Genomic DNA, 23,113 nt, shown 5'->3' on the forward strand with positions numbered 1-23,113 from the left:
TCTAAAATATTTAGATCCTTATCCCTAAGGTGACCAGATTTTCAGATTGGTAAAGAGGGACACCTTTGAGGGGGGGTGATTAAAAATTTTATACGGAGCAACAAAAATTTTCATACAACGCAAAAATAGTATTGTAATTTTTTTTTATTTCAACATAACTACAATTTACAAATATAAATTGTAACTGTTGCCAAACTTCAAAATTTTGATCATGTGACCATGAGGATGCTGCAACGGTCGCTAAGTGTGAAAAATGGTCATCAGTCACTTTGTTCAATGCCATTGAAACTTTGGTCACTATACCACCTTTCTGGCCACAGTTCTTAAGTGAATAACTGCAGCTGATAAGTTAGTAACATAAGTGAATCTGGTTTCCCCATTTGACTTTGTCAAAAGGTGATTATATGACCCCAGGACACTGAAACCATCATAAATACGAATCTGTTGCCAAACATCAAAATTTTGATTGCGTGACCATGAGGATGCTGCAACGGTCGCTAAGTGTGAAAATGGTCACTAAGTGTGAAAAAAGGTGATCAGTCACTTTTTTCAATGCCATTGTAACTTTGGTCACTAAGCCCATTATACCACCTTTTTTGCTTTTATTTATGTTTGTGAATGAAATCAACATATTTCTTCGTATCAGCTGGTTACAATTTTGAAGGATCTCAGCCCCCTGATCAGAATCTTCAGTGCATGCTTGCCAAGTTCACTCTCACATGGGTCATTAGCATTGCAGCTAATTTTTGAGATGTCAGACCCTAGACTGAACGTTGGCTGCTCCTCTTCTCAAAGAGCTAATGAAGTGACACTAGACTCTAGAAAAGTGTGGGGTTTTTTTCCCCTTTCACTTTGATCTAGCCTAAAAAGAGACGATTTATTATAGTGGTCTCTTTCAGTCCTAAAAGCAGGTAATGATAAACCATTTCTGAAGTTTTGCCAAGAAAACTGCAGGGACTCATCCTGGCAGTTGCCAGAAGTCAAGACTGATTCGATGATACAAAAAAAAAGTGTTGGAACTTCTGCTGTGCCTGTGGGCAAGGGGGTTTCTGAGCTTGCACAGAGCGTCAGACGGCTGCAAACGGATTAAAGGCTGCCGAAAAGACCTATCATCTTCACAACGCAGCACAGGACCAACAGGTTGTCTCACAAATCCGGATGCGTTTTTGACTCCAGGCAGTAGAGAGCGCCCGTTAGTAAGCAGCCTATTCTCCGCCCCCACTTCCCCGCTTTTTTCGGTTCCTCCCCAAGAAGGCGGAGCGCTGTGAGAAGCTTCAGTTGAGACTGAGAAAAATCGGCGGGAGCCGCTGCTGGACCACCCGCCGGCGCCTGGGCCTTTCCGGAGCGAGCGGCAGACGAGGTGAACTTCAGGCAAGGACAGTTCCGAAGGACTGGTGGCTGCAGCCCAAAGGGGGCTCATTGCTGAATAGAACTAGTCCGGTACAAGCGCGCGCCTAGAAAGACCGTTTCTTCTTTCCTCCCCCTCCCCTCTGCCCCCCCCCGGAGGGGGAAGGGTTAAAAATGGACCCGAACCGGCAAGCACAGGGGCCGGGGTGAATGGAACTCTCTTGCGTATCTCGCAGGGGCTTGGAGAAGGCTGGCGGAAGGGTTGGGGTGGGCGAGGTTGGGCGTAGAGTTGTCCTTTTAAATCCACGTTCGCCTCAGATAGCCGGGTGCTTATGGAAACGCTGTGCGTGGTCGGCTTTCGCCAAAGCTCCTCGGAGGCCGCAGGTTTTGTTGTACTTCGGTTGCCTAACAACGCCTCCCGGCTCCTTAAAGCGGCAGGGCTGGCGGAAACTTCAAGTTTGCGCTTCTCTCTCAGCTGCGAGCGGCTGACTTAGTTCTGGGTGGTTTTCTCCGGATTTAGAAGATATTTCGGATATCCGTAGCTTAAGGTTATCTTTGTGTGTGTGGCTCTTTGCTGCTTGGAATCCTGTCCTAGCGATTTACATCAGGAAGCTCTAAAAGATTTAACCATAAGATGCCACCAGAATGAAACCAATCAGGTGTAAAAATACAAGTTAATGCAAAGGGGAAAAAGTGCAAACATAATAGTGATTTATTATCCAAATGTTCTCTTTCGCGGTAATTCATTCTTCATTTCCGGAAGGCTAACAGTGAGTTTGTTAACCCATCCTTGAAAGGGAAATGGTCTCATAATATGGCAGCTGCAATTGGAAATATTGTTTGCTGGTCTCTCTCCCTTTCATCTCATGGTCCTGTGAATTCATCAAAACTTTTTGAAGGAATATTTGTACTTTTGTACTTAAAGTTGAATAGGCCACTTTTATGTGATTGAGCCATCGGTTTAAAGAAGGAAAATAACACACGAAGATGGTTTGTGAAGTGAGGGAAGTTGTTGATGAAGCAAACCTCTATTCATTATCTTTGGGAAATTCTGGAAAATGGATAAAATATGAGAGTATGTTACTAAAGAAAGGAAAATATTACCTTTAGGAAGCTACATACCATTCAGCAATCCATTGCTTGAAAGACTATAGAGGAGACCACCCATTAATCTACAAACTTACTAAAAACAGTGAAATATTAGAAATCCTTAGGAGTTTGTCAAAAATGCATCATAATAAACTAATTTTACTTCATGTTTTGATTAGATGTCTTCTGTAAATATAAGGGTTGTCTCAAAGTGTGCAGTAGTGTGATCTTATAAAATAATACATCTGTTTTATGAATAAAACTAAAAAAATAAAACTATTGTGATTGGCAGATAGCTCTGACTGAAATTAGACCTCTCTAAGCCTAGCATCTCTTAAAATTTGTTTTGTGCCTTACTCCATATTTTATATGAACAGACCCACAGTAGTTGTGTCCAGACAGCATGAACAAGTTTTAAAGCACTCCTACTTTGTTTGCACAAACTTGATCAGCATTTTTTTTCAATTGCAATTCTTCTAAATTACTTGTGACCTCTGGAGATTGCAACCCACAATTTGAAAACCCCAGCCTTGGTAGCATCAAAGGTACTTTTTTTAAAGAGGCAACTGGACTTTCTGGTTTTTCTTTGAAGACATTTCGCTTCTCATCCAAGAAGCTTCTGACTAGATGTTGGGGAATGGAAGGATTTATACTCCTTGCAGATAGCTGATCATTTGCATTCTTTTAGCCGGTCATTAAGGTGGACATTTATCTGTGTCACCAGGGTCACCTGAGTGGTGCAAATTGGTGTGGAGTGTTTGAAAGGATTGGAAATAGATGATATTGTATCCCTCCCCCTCTGTTGAGAGAGGGCTGTTCAATTCTGACAAAAAATGGCCTTTTTAATCCCTCTTTCAAACCAGCAATCCTCTCTGTCCAAGAGGGTTAAAGAGGGGTTTAAGGGGTTACTTTCAAATTACTATGGGATTTAAAAAACCAAACAGTCTGTATATTGATTAAGCAAATTTAGGCAACTAATAAAATAGTGTTTCTTTTATTTATCCATTAGGTACTATATTCAGTTAGATTATCATTTCCAGAAGTAAATAATGATGGCTGAGAACCTAGACAAGTTTCTTGAAGACCACAAAGCCAGGTTGTTACAGGACAAGGCAAAACTTGAAAATGATCCCCCATACATGGAGATGCAGGTAAGATTTTATTGTAAACAAATAAATACAATCCTGTTCCTTTAATTCTGATTCTGTAGTTCAGGTTAAAAGCTCTTAGCTATCTTTCTGTCCAAATAATCATATAAATTGTGGTTTGCTATTTAATCCATATTAGACCATTATACCTATAAACTAAACAGAGGAAAGGAACAATATATAATATACATATTCCTCTTTTCTATACAGTTAGCTGAATACATCTTCTTGTGATTCAAAATGAATTCAAAAGCTTACATTGTTAATGTATTTGGGGCGGGGGAGAACCCTGATATATCAAGAAAACAGGAGTATCTTGCTCGATTAGATCAATCTTCTTTCAAAAATATGAGAATGACTGAACTTGTTTTCGCCACTTCTCCATTAGCCCTAGCTATCAAGCCAAAACTTGGAAAAGGGGGGTGGGGGTGGAATGCAGAATCACCAGAAATCTAGTTCTGTGGTTTTTATGCTTTTTCTTACTCCAAGTAGCATTTTTTATACCTTTTGCATGCATTTATTAGTTGTACCTTATCATTTTTTCTTTTTCAGAATAAAAGTGCAGAGAAACTTTCAAAGGCTAGTGAATTATTAATCTCCATGGCTAAAGAAAACATCCCACCGAATAGTCAACATATTGATTTGCATGGTATTATTTTTTTCTAATGGTTATTGTGTTGCAGTCAGTGGGAAATGATTAAATTGATCTAAAGGTTAAATTACTCCTAGTATCCTTGTTATGTTATCATAGGTTCAAAATATATTAAGCTAAGTTTTTAAATATGATGTGGTGATAAGCCAGAATGGCCTGTCATACTTCGTGCTTATTGCAGTGCAGGATGGTTAATGCTTTTTTTTTGAGGGAAGATGTAATGTCACTTGGTTTAAAAAAAGGCCACTATGCAGCCTGTTCCAATCTTATCAAGCAGGTTGTTCCAGTCTGTAGTCATTGTAGGAAGAGCAGTTGGTTCAATATGAGACTGCAGGACTTGTTTATCCCTCTCATGTTAATTAATGCCTGTCTGCAACTGCTGGTCATTTATTTTTTGGAGTAAAATATCCTTAGTATACTGATGATGTTTAGCCATATATTGCCACTTCAGGTCAGAGGTTTAACGGATTGAATGTTCAGATTAGGCTGTAGCAACATGGAAGTGCTGGTAGTTTGTAAACATCTTGACAGAAATATCGGTTTCAGTGGCTGCTCTGAGATGAAGATACAGTCCACCAAAAGAGCAGTCTATGTCATGACTTACGGCTCCACCTGGAATAGCAATGGAAACTATAGCAAGAGAGGCTTGGCAATGGTAACTCAGACTTGATCATCATGCAACAAAACTGCACATGGCGTTGCTTTAAAAATAATCCAGAGGCTGCATTTAATTCTGAACGTATTAACTAGACTGTTATCAGAGAAAACCTGCTCTTTTGGGGGTCACTGCACTGGATTTCCATTTATAAATTAGCATGCTTATTATTACCTAGAAAGCCCTATAAAGTATTTCTACGTTTTATCAGGAAGGTATTAACATGACTTATTAACATGATCCTGCTTGTCCTATATGGACACCTAGAAATTTACATTTTATTCAAAATTTCTGGGTTTAAGCAGAATATGAATTTTATAAAACAAATAAAAGATAAATAAAAAATAACCCTAGGATATACTGTGATGTATAAACTGTGGCTTTAATATTATGAGAGCTGGGCAAGTCCTTTTAAAGTGATGATTTAGAACTGCAGGTCTGCCAGTTAAACATCTTTGTTTGAATTAATTCAAGCAGTTCAATTTTCCAGGTTTATTTGCTATTTTGGGGGCCATTTCTGTATGTGCATAACTACTTCGTTTTACCATATTCTTTTGGGTACTTCAATTTTTGTCTATATGTGTTCCAGGTTCTTTTTCAACCTGGGCTTAGTGATAGACATTATCTTAGAGGGTTAGTTGTTACTTAGCAACGGCAGTTCCCCTCACATGTGCCTTTCCTCTGTTTAAATTTAATTTTCTGCTATTTCATTTAGCTGCCATTCGTGATTAATAATTTTTTTTGTGAATGACATTTCAGATTATTACAGGAATTATTTTGGAAACCTGTACTAAATTAATTACAAAGTAAATATGGAAATACATTTTTAGAATTAATGTTAAATTAATATTAAAGTAAACTGTGGCTTTAAATTTTGAATTTGTTCATCTTTCAGAAAGAATGTAATTTTGAAATTGGGATAGAAAGTAGGTGAGGAAAAAATATCCAAGCTCTTTTGTAAAAAGAAGTGCTACCATAATTGTATGTTAATCTTAAATTAACAACTACTACTACTCAAAATGCAGGCTGATTTCAGTGTACAGTATGCTTAGTAATGAATTTTATATTGTGTTTTCTGACAAATCAGTAATGCACTTTAGGTACATAGACCCTACATACATTTTCTTTGAGTTCTTTAGATAGAAGGAAAGGTGTAGCTGCTGTTTGTCTAAAGCTAGGCTTAGAAAATGGTCTAATACAGATAGTCCTCAACTTATGACCATAATTGACCCTATAATTTCTGTTGCTGAGTAAGAAATTTGTTAAGTGAATTTTGCTCCATTTTACAACTTTTCTTGCCACAGTTGTTAGGTGAATCATTGCTGTTGTTAAGCTAGTAACATGGTTGCTGCGTGAATCTGGCTTCCCCATTGACTTTGCTTGTCAGAAAGTCGCAAACAGTGATTTCATGACCCTGGGATGCTGCAACTATCATAAACCTGAGTTAGTTACCAAGTGTTTGAATTTTGATCATATGACCATGAGGATTCTGCAATGGTTATAAAGTGAAAAAATAGTGTGCCATTTTTCAGTGCCGTTGTAATTTCGAACAACCACTAAATGAACTGTTGTAACTGAAGGACTGCCTGTAGTTGGTACTTAGACTCATAACGCATATACATGCTCCATGTAGCAAACAATTATGTCAATGTCAGTATTCAATGGCATGGATTGTGGAATTTTCTGTTCATATTGACATTCTTGGATTCATTAAGTATGCCTATTTACAAATTATTCTTTCTCTCAATTTCATCTGATGAAATGATAAAATGCCTGGCTATCTTGCAGAATGTTAAAGCAAAAATCAATCAATACATATTTCAGAAATTAAAAGTTCTAGATAATTAATTTCTCTCCAAAGTTTGTTTCATGAATACAAAAACATCTAGGAAAGTAGGCTACTGAAAAGGCTACATTAAAATTGCTGCCAGGTCAAAATAATCGCATACGATGTTTTTGCACACGGATTAAAATCAAGTAACAAGTTGTCCCAAAGTTCTTTCTCTTTTATCTACCTTGTCTTTTCCAATTTAATAAACCTCAATTGTTACAAGTGAGAAGAATATTTATTATATTATATTATATTGTATTGTATTGTATTGTATTATTATATTATATTATATTATATTATATTATATTATATTATATTATATTATATTATATTATTATATTATATTATATTATATTATATTATATTATATTATATTATATTATATTATTAATTAATTATATTTTATTTTATTTATATAATTAATATAACAGTGACAAAAATTAAATGGAAGAGGCTGGATTGCTTAATAAACTGGTGGTTGGAAAAAGAGCTTAATTTTTCCTCTAATACAACTTTTTTGCACTGCCATTTCTCTTCATTCAGCCCTTTCTCTTTGCCAAAAAATGTGTACATTCTTACATTTTAGCATACTGAAACAAAGTTCATATGGAATATCCATCCTTTCATACAGTATTTATGATAAAACTTCTGTTTGGTGTCAAATTAAGATCAGAATAATTCTCATGTACTACTTCTCCTTAAAAAACTTTGATAATTTAAAGAATCAGGAAGAATACATTTATGAATTGTTCTCTTTTCTATACCAAAAGATCACAAATACACACTTACTTTTGCAATTTACCATTGTTGAACATGTGTATGCTTAAAAGTATTTGGTGGTGTCAGTACTCTGGCAGTGGTAAAAATGACATCACTAGAAGTGACCTAAAATAACAATTAAGTGTAGTTTACCCTCAGAGGCCTCCTGGGAAAACACCATGACAGCACCAAAAAGAGTATGTGTTCCATATTTGGATTTTGATTTGTAAATGTGTTGATCTTAGAAGGTAAAAATCACCTTGTTCAGACAAACTAGCTGTAGTCTAACATACTAGCTGTTCGAGCTTGATAAATTTGGAAATTTCATAAATAAGGATAATTTAGTGATTATTTTCTCTGGTAGCTTTAGTATTTAAAAAGTACATATCAATGGAATTTCCCATTTTGCGTAGTTGTAGCTACTGCTGTACCTGCATACTGTAAACCTCTTTTTTTTCTGTTCAAAAGTTTTATTTCTTTTAAAACAAACATTTCATCCCTCAATCAGTAAGACATCGAAGTACAATTTTTTATATGTCAAAATAATTCTAGTTTACCACCAAATTCTTGTCTAACCTAATGCATACCCCTCCCTCCCCCCTCCCCCCAACCCCTCTCCTCCTTCCCCCCCCCGACTCTCCAGAACCCGTACACGGTATGGATTTTTAACAAACACAGTCTAAAATCAATTGAAAAAAAGAAATAAAGAAATTAATGACATTCTACATTGACCTTAGCTTCTTCTTGCTGAACTAACTTTAAACAATTTAAATCATTTCTGATCTTAAGCATAGGCTAACTGGAATTTCTTGGTCCCATATTTATTTTGTATATAGTCAATCCATTTTTTCCAGTCTCGTTTATATCTCTCATTTGAGTGATCTTTAATATATGCCGATATTTTAGCCATCTTGGCTAAGTTTGTAACTTTCAATGTCCATTCTTGAGTTGTAGGCAAGTCTTCCTTCTTCCAGTATTGCGCCACCAACAGTCTTGCTGCCGTTATTAGGTGCAGAATCAAGTTACTCTACCACTGTAAAATCAGTGCATATACCTAATAAGAATAACTGAGGAGTAAACTTTATCCTTCTTTTAAAGATATTTTGCATAATCCACCATATTTTTATCCAAAATGCCTTAATCTTTTGGCAGGTCCACCATATATGACAATATGTAGCATCGAGAGAACCACACCTCCAACATTTAGGCTGTACATTCGGATACATAGAAGCCAGCTTTTTAGGATCTAAATGCCATCTATAGAACATCTTATAAAAATTTTCTCTCAGATTTTGAGCTTGTGTGAATTTCACATTTGTTACCCATATTCTTTCCCATGTATCCAACATTATTGGTTCTTCAATATTTTGAGCCCACTTTATCATACAATCTTTAACTAATTCTGTTTCCGAATCCATCTGTATTAATACATACTGTAAACCTCTTATAAACCTATTTAGCTTATAAAATTTAGAATATTTTATTTTCCAAAACAGGACTGTAGCTGTCAGGTTAAATTAGCTAATACATGTAATATTGCTCATTAAGATATTTTTCCTAGTTGCAATGTATTGATAATAGTACAAAAGAGGCCATTAGTATTTAAGATGATATTTATATATACAGTATTACCAAACAATTGATCATGGAATTTATGAAATCCAACTGCCATTGAAAAGAACCAGCGTAGAAAAGTGTATTTAGCTATCAGTTTTCCAGTAAGCTGTAGAGATCTCTTACAGTTAACCTTGTTAAAAATATTTCCATGATGTCATAGAGGGCCAATGCTCATAAGCTGCTGTTATATGATTATCATGGTATGCTATGAGGTTCATTATGAGGTTCAAGCAACCTCCCAAATAAATAGTCTCAGTTGCATATTTTTTTAAATAAGCGATAGCTCACACAACATGCCTAAAGTTTAAATTTAAACTCTGTATTTTCCTATCATATTAATCTGATAAGCATCTTATTCCTCTACTATTTTTTATATCAGAAAAGTTTATTTGCTTCTTAAAAATATCATTGACATTATAAAATCTAATCAAACTCATAATTATATGCAAGACAGATCCACTAAGTTTAATGGAACTAAAGGAGTATAATCTATTTAATTATGTAAACATACACAATGTTTATTTCTATTTATGTTTAAAAGTTTTTAATGTTTAATTGTTTTTCTGTATGCTGCTCAGAATCACACTGTGAGGTTTATTTTTATTTTTCTGATTCCTTTTGGAGAAGAAAATCTAAACAAAATAGGGGAAATTGGTATTTTGAATATCTAAACAGAGTCAGTTTGGTATAGTGGTTAATTCATCAGGGTAGAAATTAGGAGACCATGAGTTTTAGTTCTGCATTAGGCCCTAAGCCAACAGAATGACTTTTATCTTAGCTTTAGGAAGGAAGCAGTAGCAAACCACTTGGAAAAATCTTGCCAAGAAAACTGCAGGGACTGGATCTAAGCAGTGTCCAAGAATCGGACAAAATTGAACAGAAAAAAAAGAGCTAGACACACTAGGTATTAATTATTTTCTTCACCCCAGCCGCTTATAGCAAATGCAAATTGGTTACTAGTTTCAGTGACGTCCCAAAAATGCTTTTTTCCAAAAGGCAACTGGTCTTTGTTTTTTCCTTGAAGTCGTTTTGCTTCTCATCCAAGAAGCTTTTTCAGCTTGAGCTCAGGCTGAAGAACCGTCTTGGATGAGAAGCGAAAAATCTTCAAGAGAAAAAAAAACGAAGTACAGTTGCCTTTTGGAAAAAAGCACTTTTGGGACAACCACACTTGGATGACTAAGAATCTTCATAGACATTTAGTTTCAGTGATAATTACCTGACCCATACTACCAGCATTATTCAACTCTCTTTGCTACAGTAGCAGTTCAGCAGGATATTTGGCACAGATATTTCACATCAAATTCTGGCAGGGATTGCGTATAGAACTTTCTACAAGATACATACTTTGCTGCTGAATTGCAAGCCACTCTGTAGAATGTGTGCAAGGGGACTGCAGGAATAAGGTGCAGAACCCTGTGACTCTCGGAGTTGTATTGCATTGGAACTTTATTGCTTCCAGTCGTTATATCCTATTTCAATTTTGTAGTCCAAAAAATTAGTTGACTGAAGATTCTTTATATCAACAATGATTGAAAAGGTTTCTGAACATATTGCAGAAAATACACATGTTGGATACAGCTTTGCAATGAAGTAAGCCTATATGATGGTTATATACAGTACTGCATTGCTCAAGAAGTTCTTATTGATTTTCTTTCCTGTTTTAAAAATTGTAACCAGGCTATGTTTATATCCTTAAGAACACACTGTAGCAAGAGTGCATTTTAAATCCCTGATCATAATTTTTAAAAGTGGAACTTTTTCAATTCAGTTTCTTTTATAGGGTAATAGAAATATTAAATTACCTTCATTTGAATAAATTCTCAGGTTTGCTACACTGGAATATTTTTTGCACAGACCATTGATAAGAAATGTCTTGTATTTTGTAGACTATGGCTTAAGCTTGCCTCTGGGGGAGGATTATGAACATAAAAAACACAAACTAAAGGAGGAACTTCGACAGGACTACAGGCAATACCTTTCACAAGTAAGGAACTATCATTAAAACTTAAGTGCTGGTTTGTGAAGCAAAAATACATTAAAACTAAGTTTCCTAAGAACTGAAGACATTAATTTCTAGAATGTGTTGCTATGCAGCATCAGGACATTAGGTAGGTGCCATATAAAATATCTGTGATAATAAATTATTGGAAATTGATTTTGAAAGCTGCTTTGAAAGGACTTTGATTGGAAGATCAAAGGGAGAAATTGTATTTTGAACAGGTGAATACTTAGTTTAATTTAATCAAAAACCAATCAATCACATTTTAGGCTAATGTGTACTGTAAGGCTATATTTTATATGAGTTTATGGTACATTGTACTGTAACCCCTAAACTTGGGTTTCTGTTAACTAAGACAATGGGAATTGTTAAAAGAGATGGATCACATTAGAAAAATAAACAATGGGAGGGAGCCACAGCCAAAACTACCTTTCTCATCTCCATGTTCTAAAACTTGATCGTTTTCTCCTTCAGAGAAATGCTGAGACACGGAGCCTTTAGCATTTTCTCCTCCAGAAAGGAGAAGAATACTAGTGAAAGAGGTGGACTGAAATGCTGAGTCTTTCAGAACATTGCAGAGCCTTTTAGCATTGAGGTCCATTCCTTCAAGTGTAGGATGTTTTCCCCTTCCAACAGAGAGACTAGAGCAGCGATGGTGAACCTTTTTTGGCTCACGTGCCATAAGTGGGGGGAGCGCAGGGGGGTCGTGTGCTTTGTGCCGCACCCGTAATGCAATGTGCGACCCCCCCAGTGCGCATGCACGCACTACAAGCGCTCCCCCCATTTTTTGCATGCTTTTTTTCCCCTCCCAGGCTCCAGAGGCTTTATAGGAGCCTGGGGAGGGCGAAAACAGCCTCTCCCACCCCCTGGAGGCCCTCCGGAGGCTTCAGGGACCTTCAGGAGGCTTCCCTGAAGCCTCTGGGGCAGTCAAAACGACCCTCCGAGCAAACTGGAAGTGACAAGGGCACTGCAGGAATAAGGTGAAGAACTTCCGTTTTGCCCATAGGACCGGTTTTTTTGCACCCTGGAGGCTTCAGGGAAGCTCATGAAGCCTCCGGAAGGCCTCCAGGGCGGGGGGTGGGGGGGAGGCTCTTTTCGCCCTCCCCAAGCTCCTATAAAGCCTCTGGAGCCTGGGGATGGCAAAAATGGCTTTAAAAAAGGGTGAACTCAGGTGGCCAGCATGCGCATGCGTGCTGGCCAGCTGACAGGGCAGCGCCTTGCGTGCCCTGACAAATAGCTCCGCGTGCAACCTGTGGCATGCGTGCCATAGGTTTGCCATCCCAGGACTAGAGGAAACCTCTGGGGGAATGGACCTCAACCTTCCCTACGAGCTTCCAAAGAACCTGCAAAGAAGATTGCAAATGGTGATCACAGGTCACTTGGCAAAATGCAGGCATGTGAGGGTAGTGTAGCATTTTATGATGTCTGGATGTGCTTTATGGGCCTTAAAGCACCATGAATAGCATGCCTGCAAATGGCTGTTAAGCAACCAATCATAAATTGAGGACTATATGTAAGACTCTATAAAACATTTCTGGTAGTGGTAATGTTTGGGTATATTTTTGGTGTGTATGAAACCTGAACCTAACTTTTAAATATTTTATTTACTGAGACAAGAATTTTCACTTATGTTTAGTTAACATTGCTGTGATGTTTTATTTGACAATATTTAAGGAACTGCGGGTCAATCAGCATTATTCAGACAAATGAAAACAGACTGAGTTAAGTGATGCATCTATCTAGATTAAATATGTTAGAGGGATTTTACTTATAGATGGAAGATAAAAATATTGAAGAAGCAGCTGGAAATAGAAGGGAACAAGAGAAGATAATGCCTGAAAAACAGAGGCAGTTGGAAAAAACCCCAGAAGAATATTTATATATTCAGTACAAAAAAGTGAGACATGAGTTTGGATTAGAGAAATGGAAAAATAACTTTAGTATATAATTAAACTTAGCATCAAAAGATGAATTAGCAGAAAAATATGTTTTATATCATATCTAATATCATTAATATACATATGATACTTCATAAGGGAATGGCAGGAAGAACAAACTTGGTTAACAACTAGTTTAAAAAAAATCTACTTTCAGATGTTTTAAATCCTTTTGTGCTGAATTTTCAGTATGTGCTTGAGTTTGTGTGATGATGCAGTAGCAAAGATAATGATCCCAATATGTATAGAAGAATTTCCAGTGACAATTTTCCAAAACATTGGAAATGTTTTTAGAAGTAGTTAAATGTAATAGTGTAAATTGATATATTAGATATTATTTACTGCACTTTTTAAGAATCAGCTTCTTTAAATTGTTTTAGATTTGCACTTGTCTGTCTAAAGAAGGAAAAATATCCAGAACTATTGTTGATAGAGTATTCTTTAAGATGAAATCTGTTTTCCAAACTTTTAGGGTATGTCACAGGCAAAAAAAAAGGTATGATTCTTGCATTATGCTACTCTTCAAATTCATATCTCACTTTATTTGAATGTGGTATTAAAAAGTCTTGGGTGAAAAATCAGTCTTTGTGCTTGTCTTTGTTTTGTGGCTGTCCCACCATTAAAAAATTGATTTTCACATGTTATTCATAGTTTTCTGTTCATATCATCTTAATTGTACTGATACTCCTGTATTTGATTTCACTGCAAAATTGATAATTCTGTATTATCTAAATATAATCAATGCAGAATATACAAATTGATTAGCAGTTTATATTAGCTTTAAATTATTTCTACAACTTATAAAGATTATTTGATTTAAATATATATTTATTTCATTTTTTAATAGAAAAGGTATTTAACATCTGGTGAAGTTGACCCATATACTCAGGGACTTTCTCTTCCTATTAGCGACAGAAGATCAGCTAAGGTAAGTTCTTGGGAATTTAAACAATTTGCAAATATATATTTTGATGTATTTTAACTTACAAATTAGAAAATAAAAAGTTTAACAGCCAAAACTAATTTGTTGCAATTAGTGGTGTAAAGTAAAATTTAAGTTCAAATTCTTTTGGTTCCATTTTTTTAAAAGCTAGTCTACCAACTTCTGATTTCAAAATATTTTTCCCATGTGTTTGGATAGCTAATTACAGTTACTGTATTCCTGCTGGTATGTATCAATGATCAAACAGTCAAGTTTCAGGGGAAATGTTCAGGGTACTCTCTTCTGATTTTATATTATTAATGCTAAAAAAATAGCCGCTCTTGTACTTTCAAAAATGAATATCAAATTATGATTTCCTTGTTCGGGTGAAACTTTGATGTTGGCAAAATGCATTTTGCATAATAGTGATCCCCTGGAATATAAAATTCTAAATAAACCTCAGAACCTTGATTTTAGTTACATGTAGAGTCTCTGTGTTTCTATATGCGAACAGATCATCCGTATAAAATTGAAATCTGAGCTTTTTTGCAATCTTGCTTCATATATAGAAAAATCATGTCCCTATGGTTTAAAACCTTTTGCTGCTTCTGTGCAATTTCTGATATTTGTTCTAGGACAGGTTAAGACTTGAAAGAAACAAGGAATACAATCAGTATCTCAGGGAAAAGGAAGAATGGAATGAAAGGTTAAGAAGAGTAGGGAAGAAACAAAGAGAGGTAAAAGATAGATATTTTTTTCAATCATACTGGAAACAATGGAATGATACCAATGATTAAGCTGGAAGAAAGTTTAATTGGGGATTGACAATAATCTTTTTTTTATGTTCCTTTATATAAATACATTAGCTTATAAATACAGACTTCTGTGTACTTATGAAACAATGGTGGACTAACATAGGTTGAGGCAATATAATATTTGCTAGTGTTTTAGTTTAGTTTATTATTAGAATTTGTAGGCCGCCCTTTTCCCTGAGGGGACTCAGGGCGGCTCACATAAAACTAGGAAGGGGGGATACAGACAACAAAATAGAGACATATACTAAAAATAGTAGGCAACATCCATACAACATTCGGGAGGGGCAATTATCCTTATCCCCAGGCCTGACGGGCGAGCCAGTTCTTCAGGGCTGTGCGGAAGGCTTGGACGGTGGAGAGGGTACGAATCTCCACAGGGAGCTCGTTCCAAAGGGCCGGGGCTACTGCTGAGAAGGCCCTCCTCCTTGTGGTTGCCAGCCGACACTGGCTGGCCGATGGAATACGGAGGAGGCCTAATCTATGTGATCTTATTGGTCGCAGGGAGGTAATTGGCAGAAGGCGGTCTCTCAAGTATCCAGATCCACTGCCATGTAGGGCTTTATGGGTGATTAATAGCACCTTGAAGCGCATCCGGAGATCGACAGGTAGCCAGCGCAGCTCGCGGAGGATAGGTGTTATGCGGGTGAATCGAGGTACACCCGCAATCACTCGCGCGGCTGCGTTCTGCACTAGCTGAAGTCGCCGGATGCTCTTCAAGGGCAGCCCCATGTAGAGCACATTGCAGTATTCCAGCCTGGAGATCACTAGGGCCCGAGTGACTGTTGTGAGCGCCTCCCGATTCAGGTAGGGTCGCAACTGGCGCACCAGGCGAACCTGGGCGAATGCCCCCCTGGTCACAGCCGTTAGGTGGTGGTCAAATGACAGCTGCGGATCCAGGAGGACTCCCAAGTTGCGAACCCTCTCTGAGGGGTATACAATTTGACCCCCCAGCCTGAGTGATGGTATACTAGTCAGATCTTTGGGAGGGAAACACAACAGCCACTCGGTCTTTTCTGGGTTGAGCACAAGCTTGTTAGCCCTCATCCAGCCCATAACGGCCTCAAGACCCCGGCTCATCACATCTACCGCTTCATTGAGTTGGCACGGGGCGGACAGATACAATTGAGTATCGTCCGCATATTGATGGTATCTAATCCCGTGCCTGCGGATGATCTCTCCCAGCGGTTTCATGTAGATGTTGAATAGTAGGGGGGATAAGACCGAACCCTGAGGCACCCCATAATTTAGGGGCCTAGGGGACGATCTCTGCCCCCCCACTAACACCGACTGCGACCTGTCCGAGAGGTAGGAGGAGAACCACCGTAGCACGGTGCCTCCCACTCCCACCTCCCGCAGTCGTCGCAGAAGGATACCATGGTCGACGGTATCGAAAGCCGCTGAGAGGTCAAGGAGGACCAGGATGGAGGAATGTCCTTCATCTCTGGCTCTCCAGAGATCATCCATCAATGTTTTTCTAGATTTTTATCATAAAGTTTATATGAAATCGTATAAATCCGCTCTTTTTAACCGCTTTTCTACTTTTGCTTGCCATTTGTAAATATGTGAATGAGAGGGAAAAGTAATGATCATATTTTTGGCATATCCTTTCTTTGTATTTAGTTTAAAAATGCCTAGACTACCCATCACCTCATATAAATTGATATACAAATAAAATGACATGTTCAACTGTCTCAAAATTATACAATATCCTCCATAAAAGTGGGTGGGTTGCAGAAATCTGAAATATAAGGCCATTTCAACCAGGTATCAGATTAAATTTGTAAAAGATTAAATGGCTAGAAAAATATAAAAAGTTTAAGTTGATGCCCAAACAAATACAGGTGGCTAATCCGATCTTTGTTGACAGAATATTTTAAAATTATGATATTACCAAACATAAGACTCCTTCTACTTGTATCTTGCATTGCATGTCTTATATTGAAAACAGTTCATTGTAGTTATTTAAGATGCCATTACATTTCCTCTTGCTTTTTGAGTGTTTGTGAAAATGGCTAATTAAAATTAAAATGTGTCTTAAAATTGAAACAAATATAATCAAAATGATTTTGTTGTATTTAGTCTTTAAATATTTGTCTTGTATTAACAGCATGACACAGATAAGCAAAATTTTGCTGTTAGCAGAATCCAATCAGAATTATATGCTCCAAATGTGTCTTTTCAAAAAGATGAAGACTCCAGAAAGAAAGATGCTTATACATCTACAGATACCTATGATGGGTTATCAAATATAAGATTATTGTTAGATGAACAACATAAACAAGATATTGAACCTGGTTCTGGGGATTTATTACTGAATAAAACACTTGATGAAAAACTGAACATTTCCAGTCGAAAGCAAGGAAAGCTGGATGGCAAACCGGATAACTATTCCCAAAGACATCACAAGTATGAGGATCATGATCCTGAAATAAATGATGAAATGGATCCCAGGTTTCGCTATGAAAGTGACTATGACAAAAAACCATTGCGGGTATTTCATGCCCAAAGGTAAATTTACTTTCCTTATTAGTGTACTTTTAGGGGAATGATGGTAAGCATCTTTGTCCCTGAGTTCAGCTGTCCCATGCTAGCCCTCCCTATACTAGATAATTACCTTAAGGCTAGCAATTTTTCTATACCACTGTAGTTCAGTTACCTCGTTTTGTATTTAGAATATTATTCCATAATATTTGAGAACTAGCTGTATTACAATTCATTTCCTGTTGAAGAATGATTGGATGATCTGTGTGCCCTGGGACTAGCCCAATTTTTATCAGCATCTGTTTTGACACTTTTGCAACTTTGTCAGTTATACCTTTAAATATTTAGGATACTTTAGGATTTACCATTAAATCCTTTGCTAGGTTAGCTTAAACTTTCTATATTTTTAAAAAATTACTCAGTGACCAATTTTGTATCTTTCATTTCAGAAGTCAAGGATATTCCCCTATTGAGCAAGTACAGACTGCTGTTGATAGAGTTCCATATGCCACAGGACTAATACTTGGTATGTTTGAAAAACTGGGATACTAAAAAATGTTATATTTTGATACTACATGTAATTATTGTTCAGTTGTTTCATCATCCTTAGCTCCTAATTAAACCAAGGACCTAATTAGGATTGATGACTGAGAAAAGATCCACTGGGGCAACCTCCTCAGGAATTCTAGCCAGCAACTGAGATCCAGAAGATCGTGGAGGCCACTGTCAAGGAGATAGATATTTCATGCACATATTCCCCAGTCTAGTTATTGCAAAACTTTTTTTTCTGATCGTGGCATCACAATAGCTGTATCTAAAACTCAGTTTACCAGATTTTTGATAAGCCCATCTTTATCGTTGTGCAGCCATGTCTCAATTATACACAAACGAGGTCCACAATCTTTATCAATACTTTATGAGCAGACAGAGTATTACTGCACATAGACCTAGACCACTTGGACTCATGGTGGGACAACTGACTTAGGAGAAGGGAACTGTACTTACCTGAAAGTGAGATGGAGTGCTATATAAGTTCAGTAAATTGAATGTGACCATGCCAATTATAATGGTAGTTTTGGCAGTTCCAGTTGGCATTGTTAGGCAAATCCCATACAGTCAGTGTCCTGATCGCCATTTGTGATCTTCTGCCTTTGCTTCTGATAAGCAAAATCATTAAGGAAGCTGGCAGTGAAGGTCATAAATGGTGATCATACAACTTTGGGACACTACAATGTCGTCATTACAAGCTGGTTGCTAAGAGCCTGAATTTTGTGACCGAGGGACTTTGTGATGGCTACAATTATGAGAACTCATTCCCTTGTTTAGCATAGTTAGAATACTTGCTGGACCTTAAATGAAGACTACACATATTTCAAATACACAAGTCCAGCTGCTGTTTTCTGCATCTCATCTCTGATGTCAATGTGAATAGCAACTCTTTCTCAAGCAGCTGTCTGTGGTGGGAGCACCATCCACATAGATACTTCCTTCCTATGTAGCAGATTTCTGGCAAATTGTTGCTTATTTCTGAAATATTTTCGGGTTTCACCAGCCCAATTTTTTTTTGTATTTCACCATCCAGCTCATTGTTTTCCTCATTCTAACTTGTCCTTATTCAAACAGTAATTTTTTCACTTTTATTTCCTCACGCTTCCAACATTTTCCAACATTCTTTCTTCAACTATATTGAAGTAAACCACTATTCTGATGGAAGAATTTATGATATTAGATAGTTTAAAAATATTGCAATATATAATCTTGTTTCTTCTACTTTGTCATTCTCCCCCAAAATAATATGAAGTACTTTAGATAAAGCTGATCAAATATTGCATTATTCTGCACTACTTTTATTGGTTGATGCATTTGAAATTTGAAAAAAAAATCAATCCCGCAGGCTGAGATACAGGGGATTGGATTATCTGATTTTTTTCTTGTTTGACTTTAGAGATCATCTGCAGATACAACTCCTAATTAGGACATCATTGCTGTACTATTGTTTCTCTGAAAATTGTTATTACTGATTTTTCAGATATGAAAATTAATTATTAATTCCAGTGGAAAGTTCAGAGCCAATTTATCTCATTTGTTATCTAGTGAATAAACTGTAATTCAGTTTTTGGATGTAAAGATGTTTCTTACTATGGTTACAATGTTAATGGAACTATGCAGTAGGAATAAATATGGCATAGTTTTGGATGAAATATATTTGCTTCTGTTTATTTCCTTTTTTAGGAAGTCAAGACAGAGAAAATGTTCAGAAAAGAAAAGAACAATACAGGCAAGATTTAATAGAGCAAATGGCTGAGCAGCAAAGAAATAAGAGACGGTAATAGAAGAATGATGGTTAAAAATTATTTCATTATTGATTAGTAATAACATTTATTTTTACAGGTAGATTTTAGTTTGAGTAGTGCAATATCGGATTTGGTGCAAATTATAAATTGATACTAAAGCATCTTAAGGCAATCCAGAATTAAGTTAGTGCAAGGCTAATGTGGTGCATTTGGGGCAAGTGCATGTACAGTTGCCACTGGGGATTTAGATGCTAATAATTTTGTGTGGAAAATGGAAGAAAGGAAGCTTTCTGCTCAAGGAAAGCTCAGAAAAAGAGGTTAATGTAAAATTACAACAGAATATATACAAGTTAAGCACATACATTTTGTAATGCATTTACTCTCTTTTACTGTTACACAGTACTTCATTAATAAACAAATTTATATTTAAACATTTCAATTGCCTATTTCTATTGTGCTAGAACCAATTAATCATAGATCGATCACTTCAAATAGTGTGAATTCAAATAGAGTAATGTTATCATTATTACATATATATTATATACATACATGATCATTTTATAACTTCTTTTTCTGTCTGAATTGTATTTTAATCTTTGAAATTTAGGAAATTTAGAAATTTAGGTTTGGACATTCTTGAGTCTTTCCTTCCTTTGAGATCTGTCTTTTGGAAAACGTTGATGTTTTTAATTCTTTTTTATTAGTTCTAACAGAAATATTGGCCAGCTATGGATTTATGATTGAGGCATTTAGTTTATATGATTGATCTATTGCTCTATAAGGATCATTAGGAGGATCTATTGGCATTTGTTGTATCAGAGCACTGATTACAATGGCTTGAGCAGATGAAGCTATAGCTTTCCCAATGATTGTTCAGTTTGAATCTGGAAGATCTGGATTATAATGCTGAATTACCTTAGATAAATAAAATATCTCAAGCTAACGTGTCTTAATCCTCAGTGAAAGTGGGTTTCTCCCTCTTTATTTTAATAGTGAAAAGGAGCTTGAACTCTCTGTTGCTGCATCGGGAGTTGTAGACCCTGAGAAAAACGTGAGTTAATTATTCAGTTCTTTTCTAGCTCCAAAGCACAATGCTGTACCACCATGCTACATTGAGGATATGATGTACTTTTTGGAATTATGGCCAAAAGGTTCAACCTTTGTTTCATTAGAGCATAACACATGCTTTTTTACTTGATGTAGGTTTGTAAATGTAGTCAGAGTTGGATGTTTTTCTTTGTAAGAAAAGACTTTGTTCTTGCCACCCTAACCCTCAGCCCAGACATATATGAAGTATCCAGAAGATTGTTGTCACATGTAGTCACAATCAATACTTGCCAGAATTTCCTGCAGCTCCTTTAATGTTGCTGTAGATCTCTTGGCAGCCTCTCAGACTAGTTTTCTTCTTGTTCATCAGTTTTTGAAGGATATCCAATTCTTGGTAATGTGACTGTTGTGCCATATTTTCTTCATCCGTTGATGACCATCTTCTCTATGTTCCATGGTATAGCCAATGTTTGGGGGGGGAAATATACCCTTCTCCTGGACTGGCACCATCTAACAATGAGATAGATCCATTAGATGCTTTGTAGCTTTTTGCAGAGCATGAATTTTGCTGTAAGAAGCAACTGGGTAAATACCAGAAAAATTCTATTAGAACAGCTGAAGTTTATATGGGCTTGATGTGAGTCACTTTAATTGATGGCAGGTATGTACTGACTACTGTTTATATCAGTTTGTAATTGATTAATTTTGAACAAAGCTGTATCCCTACTTATAAGAGGGTGTGCTTACTTATGCAACCACATTATTATGTATTTTTTTCTCTCTCTAAAAGATAGGGTTTTTCTATTGAATTGTACAGGTTATAGGTTATGATAAAAGTGGAAAAAATTCTGAAGAGATTTAGCTTGGTCTGATGTTTTTACTTTTCAAATATCCACTGTACAAGTGGGAAAAGATTGCTTAATCCTGTTATGTCCAGACTTCATCTCTGTATTAGATAATATCTTTTCAGAAAACCTGAAGATGGTGAAAGCTATTTGTACAGCTAAATCTATTATCTCTTTTTTGTGGAATATGGCAGTTATTTGTGCTGAATTACCACTTGGAACTGATTTGCTGATCTTTTTACTGCCTTTAGTTGACTTAATAAAATATCTCCAGTATTATTTGAATCACTCCTGTAGTGGAATAGATATTCTAATCTCACTATTGTTTTCTGTTTTGGTGCAACAGTACACTTTTGTTGGTAATGTTGTTAAAAATTTAATTTGACAAAAAGATTGATATAAAGATGTAAGTAGACAAAAGTTGCAAAAGATGTAAGTGCTCTTTATAGTTTTAGGACGTGTTGAGAACAATTATGTTTTAGGTCATATTTATGCAGAAATATTGAATATTCAAAAGGGTTCACAAACCTACAGTCGTCATTGTACATAAATTGTGGTATTTTTGATATTTGTTTCTATTACCCCATCCATCCAATCCATGACCTTAATATAATGTCTGCTATAAGCTTGTTGCTGAGTAGAATATTATATATAAACGTCTTACTAGATGGTGCTCTGTTACATCATTAATAGTGTCATTATGGAATGGAATCTATTTTTTTAAAGAATATGCTGTATTGCCTTATCAAAAATAGGTATAATCTTCAGGTATCTTAATTTGATGATTATTGGCAAATAAATTATTGAATTGTGGGTCAAGATAATCTGGAAATGCCCTTTGTTCTCAATGATATGTATCCACAAGTGATAGATCATATGACTGTCTTGGTACATAGGATACAATATATTTACCTTGAAAAATGTATGGTGGGACAATCTGTATCTCAGAAGCTATAACAGAAGAACAAATGAATGTAGGTATAGCTAATATCTTAAAGGAAAAAATGCATTAATAATGAATTAATTGTTTGAAAACTGATAAATTTCATAATTTAATCCCTTGAGAATATTATCTACTTGAATATCTTCCTACTTTCAAAATATGATCTGGTTAAGAAAATTGAAATCATTTTTAAAATGTATTTCTCAACTGAGATTTAGATAATTGCCATTGTTTTAATATTATACATGATTATAGTCCAGTGAAATAAGGAGGCCATAATATTGAGGAAGCACTAGTTATGTATTTAATTAAATTGTTTAAAAGTAACAATCTACCGTATTTTTCAGAGTAAATGCTATTCAAAACAAGTATTTTGTAAACTGATATTGTGCATTGGAAGCCTAGGTCCTCCAGACTGAGTACAGGTAATGGGCTTGTGCTCATTATTGTGACACCCTTGTGCTTTCAGGAGCAAAGGAAACCCCATTTTTCTTTTTTGGCGTGTGCCTCTATTTTTAATTGAAAGGACAAATAGAAGATGTTGGCAAATGGGGAATAATTCTGTATTGTCCAAGATTATTTTGATTGGATAAGCAGATGTGGCAAAGGCACCTTTTACGTCTAGGTGTCACATTAGGTTTTGCATATTGTAAGATGCTTTCTTCCACTAAAAATAAAATGCAATAATTGAGTAATTATTATGAAAGCTCCTTTTGGTTTGTTCTGATGGAG

The 23,113-nt window shown here is 36.1% G+C and overlaps 1 protein-coding gene across 1 annotated transcript in view; it reads left to right on the top strand.

Moving 5' to 3' along the window:
• The first annotated feature begins 1,263 nt into the window (after nucleotides 1-1,263).
• The window catches only part of CSPP1 (centrosome and spindle pole associated protein 1), a 63,534-nt gene continuing 41,684 nt past the window's right edge, over nucleotides 1,264-23,113 (top strand). The window contains exons 1-11 of the mRNA XM_032222641.1: nucleotides 1,264-1,371; nucleotides 3,446-3,587; nucleotides 4,137-4,233; nucleotides 10,985-11,082; nucleotides 13,507-13,530; nucleotides 13,882-13,962; nucleotides 14,592-14,693; nucleotides 16,879-17,279; nucleotides 17,702-17,778; nucleotides 19,485-19,578; nucleotides 20,540-20,597. Coding sequence (XP_032078532.1) covers nucleotides 3,486-3,587; nucleotides 4,137-4,233; nucleotides 10,985-11,082; nucleotides 13,507-13,530; nucleotides 13,882-13,962; nucleotides 14,592-14,693; nucleotides 16,879-17,279; nucleotides 17,702-17,778; nucleotides 19,485-19,578; nucleotides 20,540-20,597 — 1,134 coding nt within the window. The 5' untranslated portion in view covers nucleotides 1,264-1,371; nucleotides 3,446-3,485. The remainder of the gene's footprint in view (nucleotides 1,372-3,445; nucleotides 3,588-4,136; nucleotides 4,234-10,984; nucleotides 11,083-13,506; nucleotides 13,531-13,881; nucleotides 13,963-14,591; nucleotides 14,694-16,878; nucleotides 17,280-17,701; nucleotides 17,779-19,484; nucleotides 19,579-20,539; nucleotides 20,598-23,113) is intronic.

This window comes from Thamnophis elegans, chromosome 8 (genome assembly GCF_009769535.1).
Source record: "Thamnophis elegans isolate rThaEle1 chromosome 8, rThaEle1.pri, whole genome shotgun sequence".
In the NCBI taxonomy this organism is placed as follows: domain Eukaryota; kingdom Metazoa; phylum Chordata; class Lepidosauria; order Squamata; family Colubridae; genus Thamnophis; species Thamnophis elegans.